This window comes from Ambystoma mexicanum, chromosome 1q (assembly GCF_040938575.1).
Source record: "Ambystoma mexicanum isolate Mex_15411 chromosome 1q, UKY_AmexF1_1, whole genome shotgun sequence".
Classification (NCBI taxonomy): Eukaryota; Metazoa; Chordata; class Amphibia; order Caudata; family Ambystomatidae; genus Ambystoma; species Ambystoma mexicanum.
The window spans coordinates 829,813,055-829,839,946 of NC_090922.1; the positions used below are offsets into that span (position 1 = coordinate 829,813,055).

The 26,892-nt window shown below is 45.3% G+C and overlaps 1 protein-coding gene across 1 annotated transcript in view; it reads right to left on the minus strand.

The window, feature by feature from the left end:
- XPR1 (xenotropic and polytropic retrovirus receptor 1) overlaps positions 1-26,892 on the minus strand; it is a 1,026,978-nt gene that overhangs the window by 216,129 nt on the left and 783,957 nt on the right. The window contains exon 11 of the mRNA XM_069641450.1: positions 14,101-14,295. Coding sequence (XP_069497551.1) covers positions 14,101-14,295 — 195 coding nt within the window. The remainder of the gene's footprint in view (positions 1-14,100; positions 14,296-26,892) is intronic.

The window sequence follows — 26,892 nt, forward strand, 5'->3', positions numbered from 1 at the left end:
CCGTTCATGAGGAATTATGTCCAAGATCCAATCCACAAACTATATTATATATAGCTGTGCCAAGTTGCCCAATTTATTTGAATGTTTAAAGTTTGGTTTTGCATGCGTTTACAGGTATTAACCCTGCTTTGGGCTGGATTTATTTATTTTGTTGCTGCGCTCAGAGCGCCGCTACGCTCACTCCGGAGCCTCTGGGACAGTGTTTCCAGCCATTCCTCCCCCATCCCACTGGCCGCCCTCGCTACCTCAGATTAGTGTTCTAGGCCACGAGACCGGGACACCTCTGAGTCCACCACCCAGGACAGCCTGACTGAGCAGCCGGCTAAAGGCACCTCCTTGGTCATCTCCATCACCTGTTTACCGCAGCCCTGCCAGACCAGACACCTGTCTGCTGCAAAAATCAATTAAAGGACATCACATTTTTGTACGCTTTAGTGCTGTTGTAGGTCTGTATTTTGAACCTAGCTACTATTCTGTGCCACTACTTTGCATCCTTTTTGTGGCGGGTCAGAAGGATGGGGACACTGTATTGACATTTACAATAGTTTGTTTATTAAATGATAAAAAAAAGACCCAACTTACCCTATTGCTATGTGGGTGTTCCTTGCCCATATAAATAACGATGGTGCTCGTCTGTCGGCGGGAAGTCATAAAATGAAAAAATTCCCAGAAAATAATCCAAAAAAATAATCCTAACTGACTACCACTATTGGGACAAAACAAAGGTCAGGAGAATGTCTCTCTTCTCCCGGTTGTCTTTTTGCGCAATGTTTCTCCTTTGATTCAGACTTATTAGTAGGTTCATTTTAAATAGTCTCTAGTGACTATCTGTACAAGTTCTTGCAACTCTTTCACAAGTTCTTTTGGCTTTCTCTCCTCCTCAGGGATTGTTTTTCAAGAATCCCTTAACTCTTTATCTATCCTTTGCTCCACAGTGAAGTGTCCTTTGCACTTCTGGAACATATACTTTCTTATCTGTGATATACTTTCCTGGTATGTAATGTCCCCTCCTGCTCTTGGGGTGGCTTGGTTTGTGCATCTTTAATCTTACGGGCTTCACTTGTCTTCCCTTCATTTAATTCTTTTTCTGGTTTACAGTCTCTGCCTCATAACAAATGTGATACCTTCCCTTCTTCCGAGTGTACTTGCAGCCCAGTCTTGATGGTCTCTTTTCCGCCTTTTATATTGATATGCTCTAACATTATTACAGTCCAATTTACTCATTTAATTTCATGGTCTCGTCAATTCCATGGAGATGAGTTTCTCCTATTTCATAATGATTCCCTGGCAGCCTCCCGTTCTCTTGGAATCTGCGTGGAATGTCTCCGGGGTCTGTGTTCGCTTGGGTTCTCTTTGGTCGTTCATCTTCTTAACTTTCTAGTCTTCTCCGGTGTCCTGTTCTCGGTCCCTTCTCTGTGCGACCTGCTAAACCAGTGGGTATCCAGACAGTTTGATGACACTGGAGCAAACTGCGTTTGGCTTTATTGTATGGGTGCATTGCCCACCACAAAGTCTTCATCGTCATGCCATCACCCGGGACTCCAGTTTCCTCTGTTTCTTGCTCTGTATAAACGCTGGGCGTCAAGCGTTTTGCTTTCGCTCTCAGAGCAGTTCCAAAGTCTCCGGCTCCTGGGCTGTCCTTGGCTCCTCCTCGCTCAGGTGTTATGCTTCCAGGGGGCTTCCCCTATTGGCATATCTGTCTCTCTGCTTCACCTCACCGTGTGCTCCACTTTGTCTCCTCGTCTCGGTTAAATGGAGGTTTGCAACAGTATATTTTAGTTTTCAGCCAAGTCTCCGGATTTTACACTGTTCTTCACATCTGCTAGTCCCATGTATGCCACCATCGGGAATGACTTGGGGAGTTCCTCACAGGAACAGGAGTCTCTCCCAGTGAGGTACCACTTGCCCAGACCACCAACCTTCAATTTTCATACCTTGGATTTAGGTACTCCAATGGCATTCACCCCACAGCGCTTTGAGGCCATACCAACTGCACTGGGTGCTATACAAATGCCATATAACATACTTGTCCACTGCATAGACCCACTAAAAATAAACAGATATTATGGAGGAGAGTAAACGGAAATGTCTTACCGGAGTATTGAGTTGCAGTGAAGTGAAAGGCCAAAATCTAAACTGCATGTGGAATTGTACAGATGTCTCCTGCCATAAGTGTGGGGGTTGGGCTAGGGGGGTGTGGGCGGTGATCAGATAAGAGCCTAGCCACTCCCCACTATCACCACCTCGGTGTTGTGAGCATGGAGAGCCCAGGAATACAACCATCATAAAACATGGTGGGGAAGAGCACAAATGGGGAGGACGTTTCTGCAAAGATTCAGCTAGTTTCACTTTAAGGGAAATGGGACAGAGAATGCTAGGCCACATGTTAAAACGGGGAGTCTCACCTAAACTCTGGCAATTCTTCTAAGGACCATTAAACAATCACTTGGAACAAGCCTACTCCCAACCCAGCCTTGGCTGTCTTCATGCATTCATAAGACCAGCTAAACCCTCTCCCGAGCCACCTCCCTAGATCAAACCTTTTGCCTTTTCCCCCCCCCATTTAAATTGCCTCATTCAATCTCTTCCTTTTGCCACTCAATCTTTCATCCAATTTCTTTCATTTCGTTTGTTCTTTTTCTCTTTCATGTTTTTATACAATCCTTTCCCTAGGCTACACCTCTGGTATTTTTGTATTATCGACTCTATTCCTTTCATGCTTACACCTAAAAGAGCACCTTCTGTAAGGGATTCGAAGAAGGAACCTGACACGGGTGGCATGTTGGTTGCTATAAAGAACAGGTTAGTTACTTAACCCTGGTAATGTTATTTCGACTGGATGTTCCTTGCACGTATTCCTCATCTTTGATATTTGTTATCTATCTTCAGCTGCTTCGGAATTTTGGGCAGAGGGTGCTGTGTGTCGACTCGATGTCCCTCGAGGGCCTCCGTCAAAAGGATGATGTCATCAAAGGCATATATAACACGTGCAGCGCCCATTGGCTTCAGTTCGGTTTTTCCCTTACAGTAGAAATACCTATATAACTACAGGAATTATCATACTCAGCCTTGAAGGAACGAAAGCTGTAATAGCATGGGAATGCGTAAGTGCAGGGGAGCGGGAAGGGGGAAGTACAGGGGGGGAGGGGAGAAGTGCAAAGTGCTGAACAAAAAGACTTTGTTGCTGGCCTTCTAGCTGAAAGAAAAATCTCCATTGCGTCATCTGGGAGGTTAAGGTTAATGTTAAAGGATATTTGTACCGCGCACTATCACCACCTGAGTCGTCCCCTGGTGGCTCTAAAAAGGGAGAAGGGGGTGAGTTAGTGGGAATAAGCTGGAAAAGTGCAAGTGAGCAGTGATGTGCTGCTGGCCGCCTCAACCCAGTTAACACCATTGGCTGCGCTTGGGATGTTTTCCGGTCGGTAGACGTCGTGTGCTGTTGTGCGAGTCTATGTATGGTTTGTTTTGTTGTTGCAGTGTAGTGAAGTTTGTACGGATTGTTGTGGTATAGGCTTGTGGTTGTGTTTGGTTAGAGTTTGAGCGGTGTATGCAGAGGGGTGAAATTGTTAGTGGATTAGTTATTTGGCATTGCTGTCTGGAAGAGAGGTGCTAAACTTCCATATTCTCTCCAGGTGGGGCGCGGAAGCATCTCCCGACCCCCACAGTCCCTTCCACACTTGATGCCCACCCATATCCATAACCGTTTCCAAGTTCGGCCCCGGCCACCTCCGTCAAACTAGTCTGTAGACAGGGCAAGCAGGAGTTTGTGCATTCATCCAAATCTTGCCCCGATAGGATACCTAATCCAGTCAGTATGCGGCATCAGTCAACCAACGCTACTTCATCCACATGCGGCATCGGTCAACCAATGCTACTTCATCCACCGCTCGCAGCCCCTTCAAAGCGTGGCACAGGCCAGCATTTGCAATTACCTCCAGGCGCAGCACCTGCCATCATTCACAACTCCATCCAGGCTCAGCCCATGCCAATGTCCACAACTTAGTTCAAGTGTGGCAACTGCTAACATTCACACAACTCTGTTCAACTAGGATACCTGGTAGTGATTATAGAGCGGGTGAGGTTGTTGGATGGAGTTGGCAAGGGATGCTAATTTCTGTCCTCATGGGGTGTCACTTGTGTCCTATTCGAACTAGCGTCATCTCTCTTGTTATAGTAGGAATTTCCCTGTTATAGTAGGAGTTTCCCTTAGTCGGTTCTGGGTGGTGTCAGTGTCATCCTAAATTCTGTTATCCTGTTCTTAGATTTTCTTGTTTGTTTTGTTTTTTCAATTTGAGTCTGTGATGTTGAAGAGCCAGGTTTTTTGTAGTTTTCTGAATTGTAGGTGGTCTTTGGTGTTTCTCATTTCTTTTGGGATGTTGTTCCAGGTTTTTGCAGCTAGGTGGGAGAAGGAGGAGCCCCCTCGTTTTTTCTTAAGGTATGGTTTTTGTTCCAGGTGTATTTCGTTGCTTGATCTGAGGAGTCTTGTTGGCTTGTAGATTGTTATTTTCTTTTGTAGGAGTTCAGCTCCCAGTCCGCTGATATGCACATTGTTTTGAAGGTGATGCAATGTTTGCCTGGCAGCCAATGCAGTATGTTTAGTGCTGGAGTGATGTGGTCTCTTCTAGATAGTTTGAGGGGGAGTCTGGCTGCTGAATTTTGGATGTGTTATAGTTTCTTCAGGAGGTATTCTGGCATCCCGAGATAGAGGCTGTTTGCGTAGTGGATGCTTGACATGAGGGCGACAATTGCAAGTGTTTTGTGGGTGAAAGAGAGCAAAGGTAAGATTCTTCTTGTTGTGTGAAGGAGGAAAAAGCATTTTGGATTATTGCATTTATTTGTGGTTCTAAGGTTAGGGTGTTGTCCATCAGGACTCTCAGATTTTTTTACTACCTTAGATAGTGTTGGCGCGGTTCCCATTTCCATCGGCCACGCAAGGTAGGTGTTGGTCTCTTAGTTTTTGGATACGATCAGGATTTCTGTCTTTCCTGGGTTGATTTGCAAGCTGTTGGCGTTCATTCAGTTGAAGAATTCTTTTAGACACTCGATTAGGGTGGAGTGATCGGCTTGTGTGTCTCCGATTTTGTCGATTTCAGTGTCGTCTGTGTATTTTTTGAAGATTCCAATTACTTGAGTCTGGTAGATGTTGAAGTATAGTGGTGATAGTGCGGACCCCTGTGGTACTCCACAGTCGTTAACTCGTGGGGTAGATTTGAAGGGTTTTATCCATACGGTTTCTGTTCTGTCTGCTAGGAATGATTTGATACAGAGTAGTGCCATGTCCGTTATGCCTATGTCTTCCAGTCTTTTGGGTAGGGTGTCATGGCTGTGTCGAAGGCCGCAGAGAGGTCGAGCAGAATCTGAGCTGAGGTTGTGTTGGAGTCTGCGTTTGTTTTTAGGTTGTCCCAGATGGATAGAAGTGCTGATTCTGTTCCTCTTGCGGGTCTGAAACGGTCTTGTGCGTGGTCTAGCAGGTGCTGTTTTTGTACATGTTCTTGGGTTCATTTGTACACATAGGTTTCTAGGAGTTTTGCCGGGTAGGGAATGTTTGAAATCGGTCTGTAGTTGGAGAGGTCTTCCACATCTCCACTTGTGTTTTTTTTAAAGCGGTTTGATATATGCTGATTTGAAGGATCTTGGTATAGTTTCTGTTGCGAGTGAGATTTAGGAGGTTTCTGTAGTATTCTGATGGTTGTATACGAATTGTTAGTTTTACAACTGTTCGAATGACAATTGACCTTTTCACAATTGACTGAATTGTGAAGGTCAATTGGACCATATATGTGGGGGGAAACCCCCCACAAACCCCCCACCCAACGCCAACCCCCCCAATACATATATATATATATATATATATATGACAATGGATTACTTACCGTAAAAGCATTTCTGATGGTTGTATCTGCTTAGATTCACATGCTGTGCATAGGTCCGACATCCAGTGGTCACTGCGGAGTATTGCATTTTGTTTTTCGTGGTCGAAAAGGGGACGTCGACAAGGCGTGTCTGTAACACTATCCCTATAGTGACGTGCGTTGTACCCATAATCCCTCACGCGGCGAGGTCCCTCTGTTTGTATTTTTCTGCCCTGAGGGAGCCTAGACGTGAGTGAGTACAGAAAAGAGATATAGAAAAGGATGTCTATGTTCCTTCCATCCGAGCGGGGAGGAAGGGTGGGCGCATGTGAATCTAAGCAGATACAACCATCAGAAATGCCTTTACGGTAAGTAATGCATTGTCTTCTGATGTTTGTTAATCTGCTTAGAATCACATGCTGTGCATAGACTAGCGAGCAGTACCCGGAGTTGGAGGTGGGTTGTGAGAAGGAACAGTAGAGAAAAGATGTCTTAATACTGCTTGTCCCACCTGGGAATCAGATCTAGAGTGGGCATCTAGACAGTAGTGTTTTGTAAAGGTATGTACAGAACTCCAGGTTGCCGCTTTGCAGATGGACTCAAGGGGAACATTTGCAATGAATGCTATGGATTCCCCAGTGCCTCGAGTAGAGTGTGCTCTTGGCTTGAAGGGTAGTTCTCTCTTAGCAAGAGTGTAACAGAGTGATGCATTGTACAATCCATCTAGATATAGTGGATTTTGAAACTGCATCTTCTCTCTTCCTGCTGCCACCGAGACAAAGAACTGATTAGTCTTTCTCAGTGGACTAGTTCTTTCCATGTAAAACATGACAGCTCTGCGCACATCAAGTGTATGCAGGCTTTTTTCTCCTAGATTTGAAGGATTTTGAAAGAACGTTGGTAGTTCTATAGACTGGTTGATATGAAATTTGGAGATGAATTTCGGTGGGAACCTTGGGTGTGTGCGTAGAACCACTTTATCCTTGTGAACTGTTACAAAGGGGTCTAAAACCGAAAGGGCCTGTAGTTCACTTACTCTCCTAATGGAGGTAATAGCGATTAGGAAAGCAGTCTTAAGAGTGAGATCTTTAAAAGTTGCCTTGTGCATGGGTTCAAAGGGTGACCCCATGAGCCTGGTGAGTACCACATTTAGATCCCAGCCATGAGCTGGGTTTGCTATTGGAGGGTGTATTCTCTTTACCCCTTCCATGAAGGCTTTGATTACTGGGATCTTCCACCACAATACTTTGAGTTGTGAAGTGGTGTAAGCCGAAAGCGCTGCCAGGTGTACTTTGATAGAATTGAATGCTAGACCCGAGTCCAGTAACTTGGTCAGGCACAGAATAATGTGTGTGGGAGAGCAGTCAACGGGGTTGATACTCTTCCCTCTACACCAGATGACAAATCTTTTCCATTTGCTAGAATAGCAGTGACGATTGTTAGGCTTTCTGGCCTCTCTGAGGATGTCCATGCACCTCTGTGGAAGTTGTAAATGTCCAAATTCTATGAACTCAGGAGCCAGGCTGCTAAGTTCATGGTCTTATAATAAGTAAAATTAAGGACCGCGGTCCGTAGTAAGTATTTGCAATGTCTCTCTAGGAGCTCCGCGTAAGGCGACCAGAAGCTGGGCGGAAAAAAACAATCTGAGGGACCTCGACGCGTGAGGGATTATGGGTACAACGCACGTCACTATAGGGATAGTGTTACAGACACGCCTTGGCGACGTCCCCTTAAAGACTACGAAAAACAAAATGCAATACTCCGCAGTGACCACTGGATGTCGGACCTATGCACAGCATGTGATTCTAAGCAGATTAACAAACATCAATTCGGTCAATTGTGTAAAGGTCAATTGTGACCCTTTAAATTCGGTCAATTGTTCATTCGAACAATTGTAAACAAACAATTTGGGTAATACCATTCTGATGGCGTTCCTTGTGCAAGGATTGATTTGTAGATGTCGGGGGGGGGGGGCAGGGATCCATGGGTGATCCTGCTTTCTTGATGTGTTTTACCAGCAAGACTAATGCCTCTGCTGATATTTCAGGAAAGCTTTGGAGTTTGTGCTGTGACTCTTCGTTAGATCCGGTTGGTTGAGTGTTATGGTTGGTTGGTCCGTTTTGTATGATTTGCTGGATGTTGCGGATTTTGTTCTTGAAATGGTCTGACAAGTCATTGCAAAGTTTCTCAGAGGCGGTTGTCGCAACCAAGTTGGTTTCTCATTTCTTTAATGATGTTGAACATTTCTTTTTGTCCCAATCCTTGTATCTCAGCCTTTCAGAAACCAAGCGTTAAGGTCGAGTGTCCTTACCTCTGGATGCAGAACCCAACCCTCTTTTTGCGAGAGAAGGTCCTCTCTTTGTGGAAGATGTATTGGAGGGCAGATGGACATGTCCAGAAGGCCCGGGTACCACGTTCTCCTGGCCCAATCTGGGGCAATTAGGATCATGTGTTTCCCAAACTTTCTCAACCTCCTGATCACGTGAGGAATGACGGGGACTGGAGGAAACTCATACAGGAGTGGAAATTCCCAGTCCTCCACAAACGCGTCTTCTATAGCTCCTCTTCGGGGAAATTCATGGGAGCAGTACTGTTCACACTTTCGGTTAACCCCAGTCGCGAACAGTTCCACTTGAGGGGTTCCCCAAAGGGTGAATATCTCTTGAAGGATTTCCTGAGCTAGTTCCCACTCCTGGGAGACTGTGCTCTGCGTGCTCAGAGCGTCAGCTACCGTGTTCTCCTCTATGGTTAGTTGAACTGCCGATAGGGAGATTCCTTCTTGAATTGCCCAGGACCAGAGCTGCATTACCTTTCTGCACAGTGGTAGTGACCCTACACCACCTCTCTTGTTGAGGTAGTGCATGGCCACGGTGTTGTCCGTCATTATCGGGACATTCTTTCCCTGTACAAAAAGCAGAAAAGCCTTCAGCGCTAGTCTGATTGCCCTAAGCTCCAAAAGATTGCTATGTAGTTTGGACTCCGATGGAGACAAACGACTGCTGACTGTAAGATCGTTGGTGTGGGCTCCCCACCCCGTGAGTGAGGGGTCCGTCACTACTGTTATGTTAATGATAAAGGATATTTATACCACGCACCATCACCACCGGAGTGGTCCCCTGGCGCCACTGAAAAAAGGGACCGGTTGGGGTGAGTTAGTGGGGATAAGCTGGAAAAGTGCAAGAGAGCAGTGGTGGGTCCGTTGGCTGGGCATGAGGTGTTTTACGGTAGGTAGTTGTCGTGTGCTGTTGTGCAAGTCTGTGTGGCTTGTTTTGTTGTTGTAGTGTAGTGAAGTTTATGCGGATTGCTGCATTTTAGGTTTGTGGTTGTGTTTGGTTATAGTTTGAGAGGTGTATGCAGATGGATGAAGTTGTTAGTCGATTGGTTAGTTGGTATTGCTGTCCTTGCAGTTGTGTGTAGGTGTGATGCTTGCCATCATTCACTATTCCATCTGAGTGTGGCATTGCTATTCTTAATATTCTGTCTAGATGCGAGGCAGGCCAGTGATCACGATTCTATACATGTGTAGCACCTTTCATCATTCACAGTTTCATTTAAGTGTGGCGCATGCTAACATTCACAAGCCTGTCTAGATGTGACGGAAGCTAGAGTTGTGAATTCCATCCAAGTGTGCTGCATACTAACATTCACATTTCTATCTAGATGCGACGGGAGCTAGAGTTAAGAATTCCATCTAGGTGTGGTGCATGCTAACATTCATATTTCTATCTAGATGCGACGCCAGCCAAAGTTTAGAATTCCATCTAAGTGTGGCACATGCTAGCATCGTTACACCTGTCTAACGGTGACGCAGTGTAATCTTGACCGTTCTCTATATGTGTGTCGCTAGTTAACATTGGTTAGCACGCTAGTGTGTAGCGGAACGCAGCATTTACAGTTCAGCCAAGAATGGATTTATGCTGGTGGTCAAGGAGTCTCTCTAGGTACGCAGGTGCAATTCTATTGCAGTTTACGCTATGGAAGGTAAAGTAGAGTGGCGAGGGCTTTCTGGAGTAGAGTGATTGCTCTACCCCCCGCCCATGCCACACTCACGGTTTTGTTGGTGTCTGGCTTCCTTCGCTTCCACAGTGGACACCTGCAGCCATCCTGGAGTCACCAATCCAGGAGCCGCCCTTTGCCTTGGGGGCCCCAGCAGCGTGGGCTGCCGGGCAGAGGGTAGCCCAAAAGAGATCCAAGATAGGAAGGGGCACCCCAGAGGCCCACGCTTACAGGAGGCCTGGATGGAAAAGGCTCAGGAAGCAATGGTACAGCGGGCTAGATCCACGGCTGCATCAGTGTGGAATTAACCAATAGGAGCCTGGGGGAGGGCGAGGGAGGCGGAACAAGGCTGGGGGAAGCAGCAGCTGGAGCAGGCAGGCCGCGAGGGACACGCTGGGGGTGCAGGACCATATGATGGTAAAAGAGGGTCAGGAGCACCCCAGAGGCCCACGCTTATCTTAGGCCTGGATGGAAAAGGCTCAGGAAGCGATGGTGCAGCGGGCTAGACCCACGCCTGCATCGCTGTGGAATAAATATTAGTGTAACTAAATCTCATAGTGTCAACTATGTTTCATTTTGAAAATGTGTACAATGAAACAATCAAATTATTTTGATGTGAAATCTAGTTCTGTAACTTGCTGGTTGCAGTAAAAACAAAGAGGTGATGGCTGGAAGGTTTAGAATGAATTTTAACCTCTGGCATTGCTCTGGGCAACCCTCCAGACCATCATTCTAAGCCTGCGAGGCCATTACAGAAGGGGAAAGACCATATGCAAATCAGGCTTGGTCCCACCTGAAAAGGGGTAGTCCAGCCCAAACTGCTAACATCCTTTCTGCACGAGACCACAACCATCCCCAAACATGTTTCAGCCTTGTTGGGCCTCATAAGTGAGGAGTAGCTTGGGTCTCTAGGCTGATTGCATACATTTGTGTAACTGGTGCTCAACCCATAAGTGATCCCATACTCCTTGACATTCTATATTATCCTGTTGCTTTATACCAGCTACCCTGAGAGTGAGATGACCACAAACTACATGTGTAAAAATTTGCTTTGCTGACTGAAGAAAAAAAATAGCCAATTTAAAAAGGAAACTGTTGAAGGAAAGCCTGCCATTACCTAGCAATGTGAAGGGGTTTGTGGCTGGTGATAATACATCCCTAGGCTATTTTTATTCCACAGGTTTGTTTTAATTCAAGAATCAAAATAAGAAAGTAAAGATTAAGACACATGGGCTGAGTTTGCAAGCTCCAGAAAAAACTGTTATTCAAGTGTCAGCCCTGAAATTCCCCCCATTAGGAAGGGAGGCACACCATAAACGTCCAGGACACGAAAGTGATAATTGCCAGCTTCAAAAACTTTGAATGGGCCAGGACAAAGAAAGTTCACATGCTCGTCAGACATTCGTCTGTGCTCCGGGCTGGGACAATAGAAGTCCTGGGACACTAACCTGTGAAATGTGAAGGAGCAATAAAACCTTCAATTAAGCTGAGAAACCCCCACCATGCTCTGAAGGAAATGACAATTGACAGCAGTTGAAGTTAAAGAAAAATAAATGACCCAGGAACAAAAGGAACTGCCATTTGGTTCACAAAGACTATTTCAGGAATACATTTTAAATCTCTGCAGCAGGACCTTTAAGACGTCATAGGTTTCATTGCTGCATAGGGAACAGAAATAACAAAATATTGCAGATTACCAGAAAAGTATACATGTCCCAAATAAATTTGTATACTTATATACCTTATGATTAACCCCACATATGTATAAAGTTAAGGAATTTTAGGCCGAACTTTTCATGCTTAAAATGATCAAAAAGTAGTAACCGTCCAAAGTAATGGCTCACAGATTGCAGGATTGGGCGGCTGTCCTTTACATAAAATATGTGACCTGATTATGCAATTTATGAAGGTGCCACCATTGTACAAAAGTGTAAATACTGATATGACAGATTTTTGTCAAAAAGGTCTATGGGAAGTGTTATTCCATCGTAAAATAAAACCTCTTAAACTGGGTACAACCCAGGGGAGGCAACCAACATGGATTGTCTAATCCAGTTGTTTAAAGGCGTGCTTAGCTAAACCGGCCCAGCAATATAGTCAATTATGTCACTATGCTCTATATAAAGGGTCCCTGACAGGACTCCAGACACACACTCTTCCTGATTTCCCATGCAGTGTCCTGTTCCTGTTTCCTTCATCTTGCACTGATCCAGATTCCATATCCAACTACCAGGTCAAGCATTGCTGACCCTTCCAGCAAGGCCTCAATTCTAAAACCCCAATACTTAAAGGAAGAAGCAGTGGTATTTTTGTGGGAAGCCTCCTGACACCAGCCTGGCTTGCGGCCCACCGATTTCTGCCCAATAACTGCATCCCGAGGTTCCTGTGCCATCCGTTGACCAGAACTATCCTTTGGTATCCAGTCCCTGCCCAGCTGATCCTGTCCCACTGATTTTGTCCAGATGTCCTTTGTTAGACCAGATCCATGAGGTGACCAAAACACTGACTGTCCCAAAATCCTAAACTAAAGTGAACTGTGAGTATCAATAGGAACCATAGAAAACCATAGTATACCTTGCCCTTAGTTCCCCTCTCTAAGTCATCCTATATTTACCCTGATAACTTGTAATACCATCAGAATCATTCTTGCAACCCTGCTTTAGATTTCTAATGCTGGCGCCATCTCTTTAGTAATTCTGCCTTGTGTAAATCCTAAAGCCTTAGTCCAATTTCGAGTGATCGGACTGGTTCCGCCAGGGTCGGGCGATGAGGTACTAGGGTTGAACTCGCGAATCAACCCTGGAGCTTACTGTGTCCCTCTTTGGTGGCCTAGCCTGAATACTCTAGTGTAGAGTAAAACTGTTCTTGTCTAAACTGATTTGCTTTCCTTTTTCACTGCTCCATTTTACTCAAAACGTACCTTTCTAGATCTTGCATAACTCATTCAATTTACCAGCTAGAGACTAAATTTCAATTCCATATTGTACCTGTGATCTATAGCTATCCCCCAACATAATACAAACAGTATTTCACCCGTTTTTATAAAAAAAAGAAAATTTGGGTAATTTCAGGCGGGAATTGCAAAGTTTGCAAAGTTTCCAACGTGTCATTTGCGAAAACTTGTTTTAAACCCTGCCACTCATTTTCGAACTGTATGCTCTTGGTTATCTATTCTTAGGGATTGTAAGTGGGCCTCATTACAAGTATGGAGGTAGCCATGCCCAAAAACTTGCATCATTTTTATTCTGAACCCCACTCAGCTGGAGAGGCTGATTTCGTGGGGGCATTTAACCTGTTCTGGGGAGGAACTCTACAACGAAGACGGCGACCTATGGTGCCGTTCCCTCAAACGTCGTTAAGATGACGAGTGGTCAGAACCACTGCGCGATCTCAGCCTCTTTACAAGGAGAAATATTCCTCAACTCATCTAAAGACACTTTTTCGACGGAGTTGTCGAATGGTATTTTGACCTATCTGCCGCTAATTTTCCTCTTCGCTCTTTCAGGGCTATCACCGTCATCGATAGGCAGGCCTTACAGTCGAAGGTAGTGTGAGAGGAACGGAGGCACCAAAGACACTCGATGGGGGTCCATAAGGGACATCTTCGCCCCACAATCTTGGCACTTCTTAAACCCCGATCTCTGTGTCGAAGAAGTCGATGATGATGCCATTTTCACCGTATCCGAAGGGATAACAGCAGAAAAACAGAACTAAAGTCAACGGTCTTTGTACCATCGAAGTCGACATCGAGACGGAGGCCTCAGAGGGACATCGAGTTGACCGATATCGACGCACAGCGCCCTCTGCTGGAAAAAATTTCCAAAGCAGCAGAAGCTGGATATGGAAATACCATAAGATGAGGAATATGTGGGAGGACACAATCCATTTGAAGTGCGCTTTGCCCAAATTGGGCTTCAATATTGGGTTGTTAGGTAAGTGCAGACTCTGAGATGCGCACGCTCAGGAGCTGGGCATGTACTGTTAGTGAAAGAAGCAACCCACTTACCAGGTGAGGTATACACATCACATTAGGCTCTGCTGGCTGGTGCACAAGGACCAATTAACCTGGTTTTCCAGGTTGTTAGGGTAAAAGACATTCAATCAAGGGATGACAAGACTACACAAAATGAAAATTATCAATGCATTGGGACAGAAAGTATATCTTTGAGGAACTGATGCAGTTAATGCCCCCTACACCTCCTTCATATGCAGATGTGGAGGTATTTCTCACTCCACAGCTTCACCCACTCACCTTTGTGGGTACTGTAGAGTGCTGCAAAAGTTACCATGAAGAAGGTGGTGGAATACTTTCCAGCGTTGACAAGATGAGGAAAGGCACGCTTTGTATCACGGTATCGTCGCAGGCATTGTATGAAGCGCAGCCATGCTGGGATGCACTGCACCACAGCTCGCACACCATACGAATAACTGTTACACACCTGGACAGCTGCAAAGATGGGAGAGAGGGCAGTGAGAGAAAGAAAAGCAAAGTATGACAAAAGGGAATTGAAGTGAGAGAGTAAACGTCACATAACCTCTGAATGCAAGTAGTTGCCAATAATGTCCCAGTCCCTACACCCCCACACCTCCAGGCTTTACAGAACTGGACACTTAATTCAACTAATCTCACAGAAGAATAAGTAACTTCCCTGTAATGAAGATTCTTCAGAATCGGTATCTTTTATAAAGTTCCTCCTCAGGCGCATTTCTGGACCAATTTCGAAAGACAGGTTCAAGTCCATCCATATCTTCACAGGTTTTTTTTATATCCATGCGGCAGAGCAACGACAAGCTCCTCCACAGCGGTCTGAGTAGATTATTCAGAAATGTTCTGCATATTATTTAAAGGCAGACAGGGAGAGGGATTCACTTGGGACCCTAACAAGGTTATGCACAATCTGAAGAACCATGCTGATATGTAAGAAACCTATTCCTCTACCGGGCAGTATCAGCTGTAGAACAACAAGCTTGTTACATTACAGTAGCAAGCTCTTTGCATCTAAAAGGGATGGGGGTACAGTGTAATAAGCTTCACACAACTAGTCCAATTTTAAGGAACATTGACAGTAAACAGGAACCTGAGGTGGATTTGCATTGAACATTCCCATATAGAGATATCGCAGAATAAAAAAAGGCAGTTATAGAAAGCTACAAATTATGCTTTGGTGCCTTCGAAGAAAAAAAATAACCTGACATCTGGCAGGAATAGAAAGAAATGAGAGCCGAATCTAAAAAGAATCTTATATTTTGACATTAAAGGGTACAATGTTCTGTAAGCCTCCAAGGAAGTATGCTCTGAGCAAAGTAATCCTTAACCATTTACCAAAGTTATTTGAAAGAAAAAGAACGAGCCTTTCACTGAGCTAATATCTAGTGTAAGGCTAAAATATACGACAAAAGCTAATTTCATGGATGACTGGCAAATCAAGATGGTCTGCTGTCTAACTGCAAACAAGGCAACAGAAGGTGGTGAGGGGCAAGAAACAGGCTTGGTGTGATGGGCAATAAAAAGGGCATGAGAGGCAAGGAATGGGTGATTAGGCAATGTGTTCAAGGGAAGGAGGTGCTTGCATGGGAAGAGGCGTCAGTCAATAGTTTAAGGAGGGAGCAAAATAGGAACAGAGATCTGAAAGGTAATTGTAAGAAACGGGGGGCATTGTGAATGTGGTGCAAGGGAATGACACTGGAGGATGATGGATAAGGAGGAAAATAGGGTAAATGAGAAAGAGGAACACATTTGGAATGGTAGGCTGTTGTATTGTGCCTGTCTGAGGTGAGGTAGCTTGAGATGTCATGTGGAATGTTTATGTGTGGATGATGGAATATTCTGAGTGAGTGTTCTGTGTAGAGGCGGTTACAGCTGGCTGGCCCTGGGTGATGGGAGCCGGTGTTGTCACAGTTTATGTCCTTTATGTCTTCATGTGGATATGTAACTAAGAACTTGGAAATAAGCTTACCTGAAGAAATCTTAAAGAGCCTGGAACCTGCTTTTTAACAATGGCGACGAGTCGGTCTTTGGTAACCTACGTGCCACAAGCTGATGGACTGAGGACCCTTCTGCGGGGGGTGCAGGAAGGACAAGCTTCTGGAGAAGGACAACACCGCCCCCAAAAACTGTAAGTCCCATCACCCAGGGCAGGGTGCAGGGGGAGCCGGAGGATTAAAGCCCCATCTTTGGTGGGACCGGTGCACATAAGTAGTGGGCAAGCTGGGCCCCAGGGAGTCTTCAGGAAGAAGCCCTGACATGGCTCCCCAGAGCGCTGGGGCAGGAACAGGAATTGGGCCTCATTGCAGAGGGATCAGCTCCAGGAGCAGGAAGAAGGACTGCGTCCCAGGGTTCAGGGGAAGTCCAAGAAAGAGGCCCCTTTTTGGATGGGCAGCTCCTAAGTAGGTGGCAGAGCTCTGCCCTGGGGGCTGGAGATGGCGCTGGACCAGCAGGTGAAAGATAATACTGGCAATACTGGGAAATTGATGTTGAAAGGAAACGCTGTACCCTGGTCCTCCATGAGATGTAATGAAGAGCTAGCCCACTGGGAGGAATGTGATGCTACTCTACGTTTTTTTTTTAAAGTTAGAATGGCAATAGAAAAAAAAGAGACGCTGCTCTGTTTGGGAAATGGATGTGAATTTGACATGAACAAGGAGGACTGTTTGCCTGACTACACGTCACTCCCATGTCATGTGCACTCATAGCAATGGGGAGCTGTTTTAAACTGTGTCCTTCTCACGAGATAATTGCAGGCTTTGAAGTTATGGGAGCCTGGCAGCACTGTACTGTGCTTATCATGCACATCATGTTTTTGGCTGTCTGAAACTCTGGTGATTTATGAGCCTTTTGTGGCGAGGTCTCATGGGAAGTGAACGACCGCTGGCCTATGAAGCTCTGCTTAGCCCTGCTGAGCAGTAGTGACTGATGTCACACATGCAGCAGGGGGAGATGGTGAAGCATAGAATGTTCTTTGGAATGTGCTATTGTTAGAGCTTCGTATTATAAGTGCTGTTTGCCCTGAGGATGAAAAAGGGAAAGAACTTTAAGGAATCTGACGTTTGACAAGACATGTGTCTTAGAAGGAAGGAAGCAAAATATGTGTCCAGCTATATTAAGGCAGAATGAACAATGCTTAGAACATGGGAACCCTTTGATACTAATCGGATCCAAGAGACATGGTTTGTTTAGGTGCCAAATGCTGTGGTCTCTGCTTGGCAAAAGAGACATTTTCGGCAGATTGTGATGCTGGCATGCCACTCCGTCTCAGTTAGTGAGGCGACAGGTAGCGGCCAACAAATAAGGTGACATTTTTAGGTCATGACAGTATAGTGGGGTATAGGCTTGTGCAGAGAGTAACAGCCATAATGTTGGGTAGTTTGTAACTTTAATATACCTATTTAAAACTGACGGAACATTTTGCATGTGCAGGATGGTGAGTGCCTTGGTGCGATGTGAATCTGTAGAATGGGGGCACTGCGAGGATGCAAATGAGTTCGTGTTTATAGAAGATATATATGCTTCTTAAACGGCGCTGTTCTGTTATGTAAATGGGTAAGTGAAACAGTGACAATAAAGTGTGGTAATATGTTGTATTGAAGGGTATTTAGCATAATTATTTTGAGGAATTGCAGGTTTCGAGTGCCAAGCACCATGGCACATGGACACTAATGTGCATTAATTGTTGCTGTTGGTGAAAGATGGGTGTATGTGTATGAGTGTGATAGCTTTAATCATTTTGAGGATTTTCAGCTATATTGCACATGTCAGTAGAGCCTGTGTAAATGGCTATGGACTCATAGGTTCGCTTAAGAGCCTACAAATGGCTATGGACGTTTTAGTTCATAAAATTGTTACTTTTGGGGATTTTACTTACTATGAGCAACGGTTTTATATTCAAATGTGCACAACGCAAATGTTTTCAATGCGGTTTATGTATTGTTTACAGCATATGGTTGCAGCATTCTATGATTTTGGAATGCATGTTATGATGAATCTGACTCAGATAGGTTGGAGAGAGTCAGTGAGTGTTGGGTATTGGGTGGACTCACATTCAGGATGGAAGTGTTGCAGTGTGAAATGCATGGTTTGAATTGTTTGGGTAATGTCAGTGGGGTATATAGTTTTCCTTACATTGTTTTGGTTTGGGTAGTTACCTGTCGTGGTAAAAGTTGAACACCCATGCAATTGTTCTAGAGTGAGGTAGCGCCTCGACTCTTTCAATTAAGGATGTTAGGATTTTCTAATTTCATGTGAGGGGATTGGTCTGGTTATAGGGGTTACCTGATTCCGGTAAAGGTTGAACAGCAATGAGGTTGTTCTGTGAGGGAAGTAGCGCCTCCTCTAGGTTTTTTTTTATCCTTCTCATCACATTGGACAGTAGGTAGCTGGTGGTAAAGGGGTAGCTGGGGACGCCTGGTAATGACCCGTCGGTATTGAGTGGTAAGTCCTGAGATGATGAGTAAATTGTTTTCTATGTTACTTGTGGTATTTATTGTGGATTTCCTTGTATCCATGGGTTCAACAGACTGTTTTGGGTTAGGATGTTTTCCTTGCTATAAGACCGTTGAGTTTTTACCAGTCATTGATGTTGGCATTGCGAGTGCGTGGCCACTGCTCCCAATGGGTTTCGAAGGTTTGCACAATCTGGTCTGGTGTAATGCGTGTGACGTTGAGTCCATGGGTGTTTGTGGTCTCAGTTATGTTGTATGTTTCCACTTTGTGAATCCCTGTTGGAGTGAGGTTGTGATTGTCTTTTTGGAGGCTTTGAGGTCTCAGTTCTCTAGAGTGGCAGTCTAGAGGCCTGCTGGGGTTCCAGGGTGGCAGCCTGGACACCCGCGTTGTTGTAGGCGGGGGCAGGTGGTAGGAGGTGTAGCAGTCTTGTGGTTGTTCAGGAATGTAGGTGAAGTAGCCCAGTTTCAGGGTTGGTCAGGTCCTGGGGTGAGAGCCCAGTTGCTTGTTTGTGGCAGGAACAGGCAGATGGATGACAGTATTTTTGTTATTGGTACATGGAATGTAGTTTGTCAGGGTGTGATGTTTTGATGGTTGGGTTTGGCCGTGGAAGTGTCTGTCTGCCAGTTGAGTGTTACGTGTGCATATATCTTGGAAGGTGGTAGTTGTGTTGTTCTGGTATGTGACTTGTTCTGTGCATGCATGGTTTAGTAAAGGAGGGAGGCGTGTTGTATTGTGCCTGTCCGAGGTGAGGTAGCTTGAGATGTCATGTGGAATGTGTGGGTGATGGAATATTCTGAGTGAGTGTGCTGTGTAGAGGCGGTTACAGCTGGCTGGCCCTGGGTAATGGGAGCCGGTGTTGTCACAGCTTATGTCCTTTATGTCTTCATGTGGATATGTAACTAAGAACTTGGAAATAAACTTACCTGAAGAAATCTTAAAGAGCCTGGAACCTGCTTCTTAACATAGGCCAGCAGGTAGACTGTTGCTGAGACTATTACCTGAACTATATGCTTATATTCTTCTGGTTGCTTCATCATGTGAGAGATGTAGACCGGGCTTGTTAATATTATTAGATCTCAGTGCGGCCTTTGATCTTTTGGATCCCAAGATCTTACTACACAGACTGCTTGACACAGGTGGCTTGGCCACTGAGACCGTAAACTGGGTCAGATCCTTTTTGGAGAGCAGAAGATCCAGGGTACATTGGGTAGAGGCTTTCTCGGAAACAGACTATCCTATGTGGCGTCCCGCAGGGAGCCTGCTTGTCGCCTCTCCTTTTTAATATCTACATCGTCCCTCTCTGTAGAGAACTGGAGAAGCTGGGCTATTTCTTCACAAACTATGCTGACGATTTCCAGCTGTCAATGGAATTATCAGGAGACCATCAAGTAGAGCAACTTAAACTTAATGAAGTATACAGAGTGATAAAAGACTGGATGACCACCAACTGGCTATGTCTAAATGCAGGAAAGACGGAACTCGATTTAAAGGTCCAAGAAATCGAGGGAGGCTTTATCCCCGGCCTTCTCTGGTTTCTTGGTTGACAATAGCCTCATCAAAGTAGTTGACAAGGTGAAGACACTAGGTGCGTAAATGGAGGCTTCCCTGGACGCAGGCGCACACGTAGATGCCATTGAAAAAAAAAACTCAATATCATCTGCGAGTATTGAGGCAGGTCGTCCCTCTAATCTCAAAAAACAATCGAGCCAAGTTAGTCAGAGCCGTGATCTTACCACGCCTAGACTACTGTAATGCTCTATTGGGGGGAGCAAGTAGAGAAGACGTTCTTAGAATACAGAAAATTCAAAATGCCTCCGTGCGTGTAATCTATAGCATGAAAAGTTATGAACCCACCTCCGATGCCAGAAGGGAGCTACACTGGCTCCCGCTATCAGCCAGGATTTCCTTTAAAACGTTAACACTCTGTCACAAATGCATCTATGGGACAGCCCCAAACTACTTATAGGACAAAATTTCGGTTTACCAACCTGCAAGAAACCTTTGCTCCACATCCACTCTATGTCTGCAGGTGGCTAGGACAAAGAGAGCCCGCGGTAATGGACGTTCCTTCCCAGTGCTCGTGGCTAAGGCTTGGAACAACCTACCACTGGTGCTCAGAGCTGAAAGAAACCATCTGGCGTTTCGGAAGCTCCTAAAAACAGAACTGTTCATTTAATTCTATCTTCGGTTATCCTCACTGACCTTTTTTTCTGCCTGTGAAGGAGCGCTTGGATGCCTTAGGGGTTTAGCGCTATAGAAATGTTTTAACAACATAACATAACATAACATGTGACAAGGTGATTTAAAAGGACACAATTGTACAGACTAAGATGATAATAGGCTTGCCCCTTGCAGATACATCGGAGCTTCAAAAACCAGATTTACTGAACAGTATACTAGTTTAGAGCTTGAATAACAACTTTGCTGAAAGCATTTTCTTTTGTTTATAATATTGAGGATGGAATAGGAGAAGATGAAGTCTCCCCTTCTTTAAGAATTGGAAACTGTGGAACCAGAAAGACAGGGCTCAAATCCCCACCTTACACACTTCATCAATTATCTGATCCTGAGCAAAACACTTCATCACTGTGCCTTATTTTCCTTAACTATCTGTAGAGAAAGCCTCACTCATGGGTTTACGCTCTATAGTGTAAGTCTATAAATCATTTAAAGAATTTATGTTAAGCTCACCCATACCTTGCGGAAAGAATAGTGAGAAGAACATCGACCTGCCCTACCTGAGTTGCCAACTCCTACTGCCTACAGATACCCAAATTCAGGCTAAAATAAACAGGCAGCAGCAGTTTCCCGGTTAAGGCAGCCCAGTACTGGAATGCTCTCCCACTGGACATTAGAATAGATCAACCTATTACAGCTTTAGACGTAACATCCTGAAATGGCTACATTCCAACGACCACTAGGAACGACCGTGAACCAGCTAGTCTCTGAATCTCGTCCTGACTCTAACCTACTCCTCTTGTATATATTTATATTGTTGCACTAGATTGTCTATTAGCTACTTGGAAATGTCTGCATGTACATATGTGCCCTACTCTGTAACCAAGCTTGAAGTATCCATATATTCTGTTCTCTGTTGCGGCCAGTTACCTTTGGGTTCGGTGCGCCATACAAATCAATAAACAAACAGGCATACGGGTGATGGGGCAAGATGACAAGTGAGGATCTTATGTTGTAGGGGTTGGGTACACAGGGTGCCGGTATGGGTTTTGTGCTGTAGGCTTGGGAGGCAGAATGCCAGTTAAGGGTCTTTTTCCATGCCAGCTCATGTTTGACTCAGAGCAAACCCAGACTCCCTGGTTAAGCAATGGCTCTGCTCCATCAATGTATTCTCTAGCTTTGCCATCTCTTTACACTGTACTAAAACTAAAGATGTGAGGAGATGTAGCTTTCTGTCAAATTACAAATTGTAACACATTGAAAACTGGGCTCAAATCCCAGCTTTCCTATTTCACCAATTATATTATAAAACAGCAAACTAACTCGGGATGCTAAAGAAGAGACTCAGTGCTGGGTTGAGGCCCAACAGCTCCATTAATGAAGGAAACCGACTATTACAGACCATGGGGACCCAGAAGGGTTAGTATCAAGAATAGCCCAGGAGCCAGAGGTAGGTACTCATGGTGGAAGTTGCTGAAAAGACAGCTGAAAACAACCCAGTGAGTACAGGTCTTACTTTGTAGGTCGAGACAAAGGACCCAGTCACACATGGTCTTGAACCACATACAGACAATGGTCTCAGCAATGCAAAAACAATAACCGGCCCAAAGGATCAAAGTTGTGGTGAAGAGAGCTCAAGGAAGTCATAGAAACCAGGTCACGACAAATCCAGCAGTTCGTTGGACAAGACTGTGCTGCCAGCAAGCACTACACAGTCCCAAGGAAAAGACATGGTGGAGGCGTCCCAAAATAGCCCAGATGAACAGAAGCAGGGTGTTGTCCCACAAGCCTCCTGGATGGAGGCAACTACCGGCCCAAAGGAACACAAACAGAGCAGTAAAGCAAGGAAGCAGTGGGTAAAGCTGCCGAGACACTGTTCCAGCCCAGTGATCAGAGCCTATCCAACTTGGAGGACCATTAGGTGGATGTGGTGAGGGAAGTCCAGGAAGGACATACAGCAGCCAGGAATGAAGACCTGAGCACAGGGAAGGAAAAAAACTGGACAGAGCCAGTATGGGCTTCCTGGGTAAACCTGCAGACTCCCAGTCGAAAACCAACAGAATTGAGGCAGGGTTCCCCTCTAGACACAATCATGCACTAATGGGCTAGCTAAAGCCGGCCCTCCAATCACGCATCACCAATCCTGAACAAAGGTCGTGTCAGCCTGCCAATCAGGTGGGCCTCCAAAAAACACCAAAAGCTCAGGTACTCTACAATAGAATGTAAAATTGACGATGTAGGAATAGGGACTGTTCTTAACTAGTTAAAAACACTATAGAGGGTGCAGGGTTGTGGTCAAAGTGGGCCCTTGTGTGTAAAACCGCCATTGTAGACCAAATGGGCATGAGCTACCAATGCAGTAAATCGACCTGCAACCCTAGTGAAGCAAAAACTAAATTGAAGCTGCCACCAGCCTACTCCTAAAAACCAATGTAGGTTGCAATAATCAAACTAGGACTAAAGTGGGGGCTTGAACACCCCTGTCCTGGGAGTCATATGGGCTACCATGGAACTCTCTACTAAAAAAGGGATGTGGCACAGGGGAACTTCAGGAGAAGTCCCTGAGACAACCAAAATAAGTTAGAAAACCCACAAAGTCAAAAGGGGAAAAAAAGGTAATAGGGGTTCCATTAAAAGAGACTGCAGAACCCCCAAAAATGAAAATCTGTACTAAGAGCCAACTTATTGATCACCATGTTTCTTTCAATTTGTCCACCTTTCCCACAGGTATATTTCTGTGTCCGGCAGGTGCAAAAGGAATGTCAATTTGTACAAAGCCTCTGGCAAAACACAACAGTCTTTCACTTCTGGCTCCTTGGAACATGAATCGGTCAGTCGTGATGGTTGACGAAAGTGCCAGACATGCATAGGTGCATATACAGTAGGATAACATGTAAATGTTTCCACTCCTTTCACTCGATTGGCTACAGGCTAGGATGCCAAATTGCAAAAGTACACTGGGAAACCATCGGAGTACCATACAAAAATATAGCTAAACCATACATGTATTAATTGAAGGCACCCTGCAAAATCAAGGGGTAGGTCACAGGCCTTGTCCATCAGTCTGAGGAATGTTGAGTTTTGAAAGATTTCAGACAAACATCAAAAAAGTCACCCTGCTTTTGACCCAAGGAGTCAGATAATGCTCTGTGTGTCTTAAGTTAAACTCTGCTCCCCATGCCAGGGAAATATAAAACAAACTCCTATGCTTTCCATTACGACTCAGTGGCTTTCTAAGTAAACTTCTTAAGTTGCTTGCTTTCACCCAGACTGGAGTCTTTTCCACGATAGCAATTAGCATCACTGCAATGGGTTGAACCTCTGTTCTGATGTGATAAGGCGCTTTAGTGAAAAGGAACTGGATCCCTTTGACTGGAAAACTGGAGGAGACCCTGTGGGTGGAACCTCAAGTACCATTTAAGCGAATTGGAGATATTCTAAGGGAGGGCTAAGCTCAAATCTTTGGAATTCTACTCTTTTGACCCTAGGCAAATAATCGTCACCCTGAATCCAGCCTTGTTCTGGAAGACTGTCACCCTACAAGCCCTACTGGTTCATAACTGGGGTACCTCGCCTTCGGGAAGGAACTTAAGACCTGGCTCTTCCCACCTGCGTCCCGAATGAACTAATCCGCCTCTCAGGTGAACTTCACCTCTAGACAGGTAGGTGGGGGCATCAACAAGTCTGATTCGGAGACTGAGAAAGTGCAGAGCACGCACAGAAAGGATTCCCATAGACCCACTAGACAGGACCTGCACTCCTCATCAGCCATGTCTCAGGGGTATTTATCGCACTCCATCTCGAAGGGCACGGCCACCCACCCGCAATCACCCGCTACTTGATCGCATGCCACACATCACCACTAGAATGCATCCAAGTCCCCCAATAAAAATTCAGTCTAGCTGGACACAATCAGTATTCTTGACATACTTTCCAGACAGCCTTCACAGCAAGCCAGTTCTACATGAACTTTAGACTTAACTACATCAAATGGCTCAAGTCTACCAATCATTAAGGCCCACTCGCCCCCCTTCCTGCAATACTGACCAGCCAATTTACCCACAGCTAACACACAGCTTGCCGGTTTTCGCTTGCTACACAGTGAATTTACTGACTCATACTTGTTTACTGTACCTGTATATGCTCTTCAGTGTATTTATTGACCTATACTTGTTTTGTACCTGTACTATCTCTGCTCATCATGTGTAACTACTTGTAATGTAAGCCTTGCATATCCTTGTAACTTCTGCGCCCCGATACCTCCGGGTCTGGCGCGCACTATAAATGAATAAACAAACGTGGGTCGCTAGCAGGGAGTTCGCCACCTAGCCACCGCCATCTACGTTGTACTGAATAAAATGCACACATGCCTCTGACAAACCTCTCATACCTTGGTCCTCCAAGGGCATTCGCCTATCGCACTTTGAGGCCATACCAATGGCACTATGCACTATACAAATGCCATATTACATTGCATTACATCACATCAAGAAGGGTACCGGTCTGAAAGAGACCACCATTGTTTGGACTCAATGGACAGGGCACCCCCCCCCCTTAGTTCTAAAGCAGTGCTACTTCCAAGGAGAAAAGAACCCAGTATCATTGCAATCTGGAATGTTCCTAGCTACTGCATTCCTTAAGTCCAAGAAGCTAATTACACCACTTAGCAATGAAAGGAACACCCACACAGTAGAATCACAATCATTATAGGTAATCCTGTGATGATCTGGCAGCATCTGGCAGAATTCCAAACTATCTTACAAGTACACCAAACAGGAACCTCCTCCACCGAATGACCCAAATCTGAAGTCTGTGGTTAACTTACTCCAAACTCCTTTGCCTCACCAGCCTTAAAAGAAGCAATGGATCCAATCACAAACACTTTGTACCATCCTCTGCAGCGTGATGCCAGTGGTACATGCTATGGTCAAAACGACCACTGTTTTGACTGTTTTGTCACCTCCCCATAGAGTAGGACTGCCTTCATTAACATTATTAGGGTATTTCGTGATGGTGGACCTGGTTCAAGAAGCAACATAACGCTTTACAGTCAAAGGAAGAACAACATGGGGAGGGGAGAAGAGAAACAAGGGAGTGGGGAGCCAACAACATGGGAGAAGGGGAAAGTGGACCATTTGTAAGCAAGGGATCTGCATGCAACTAGGAGAGGAAACATAAGGGATCTGATCGCCCAGTTTCAGGTAGATTGGGGAGTAGAGGGTCTGGACCTAGGTGTTGGGGAGGAGCCATTCCTTGAAGAGTAGGTTCTTGGGCTCCTTCCTGAAATGTAGAAGCGGCGGGCGAGTCTGATGTTGATGCAGAGGAGGTTCCAGAGTGTTGGGGCGTAGACAGAGAAGGCCCGTCTTCTGGTTAATTTATTTTTGTATTTGTAGAAGCGCACTTAACCTGTAGACAGTGAGGCGCTAGTTACAGGCTATAGAGCTTGCAAGCAGAGGACAGGATAAAGTATGCGGACGAGGGACACTAGGCAAAAGAGTAGGTTTTGAGGTGTTTTCAGAAGGACCAGTATGATGGCTCAGATTGAAGAAGAATGGCATGGAATTCCAAAGCTTAGCTGTGATGACAGGGATGCTGGCCCATCTACTCTAGTACACTTGAATCTGGGTGTGATAAGCAGTGAGTGTAAGCAGAGGGGTGGGCCCTTTTTATAGTGTGCTTTTTCGAGTCTTTGTGATGGTAGGGTGGGGCATAGTTGGTGACGTAGAGAGTTTTGAAAAAGATGCGTTCACGAATTGGCAGCCAGTGCACATTTCTTCTGGCAGCTGAGATGTGCTCCTGTTTGGGAAGGTTAAGGGCGGCTAAGAGGGCATTTTGTTTTGATGATTTACAGCTTGTAGATGTTTGGCTCGGAGGTGCCTGTGAAGAGGGCGTTGCAATAGTCAAGTCTAGAGCCTATGATGGCTTGTGCGATGGGGAGGCAACTGTTGGGAGAGAAAAAGGGTCCGCTTGTGTTGATGAGTTTTGTAGCCTGAGCGGCTGTTGAGGCGATGGTGCTGACCTGATGTTTTAAGTCAAGAGTAGCATCAAAGTAGACACCAAGTGTTTTCACTGCTGGAGTGATAGCGATGCCGTTAATCATAAAGGAGCAGTACACTGGGTCCGATTTGTTAAGAGATGGAATGCCAAAAAGAAGAATTTCCATTTCATCATTGGTAAGGCAAAGCAGATGGGATACCATCCAGGTCTGGGTGATCTAGTAGACAGAGCAGAGAGTGGCAGAGTACTTTATGTTGTCTCCTGTGAGGGGTAGGAGAATTTGGGGGTAATCAGCATAGTTTGTATAAGAGATCCAGATGGTGTCCAGATGATCGAAGAGGGATTTGGTGTAGATATTGAATAGTGTGGGGGTGACAAAGGAGCCTTGTGGTACGCCGTATGATTCTGGTGGGAGGGGATGCAGCATCT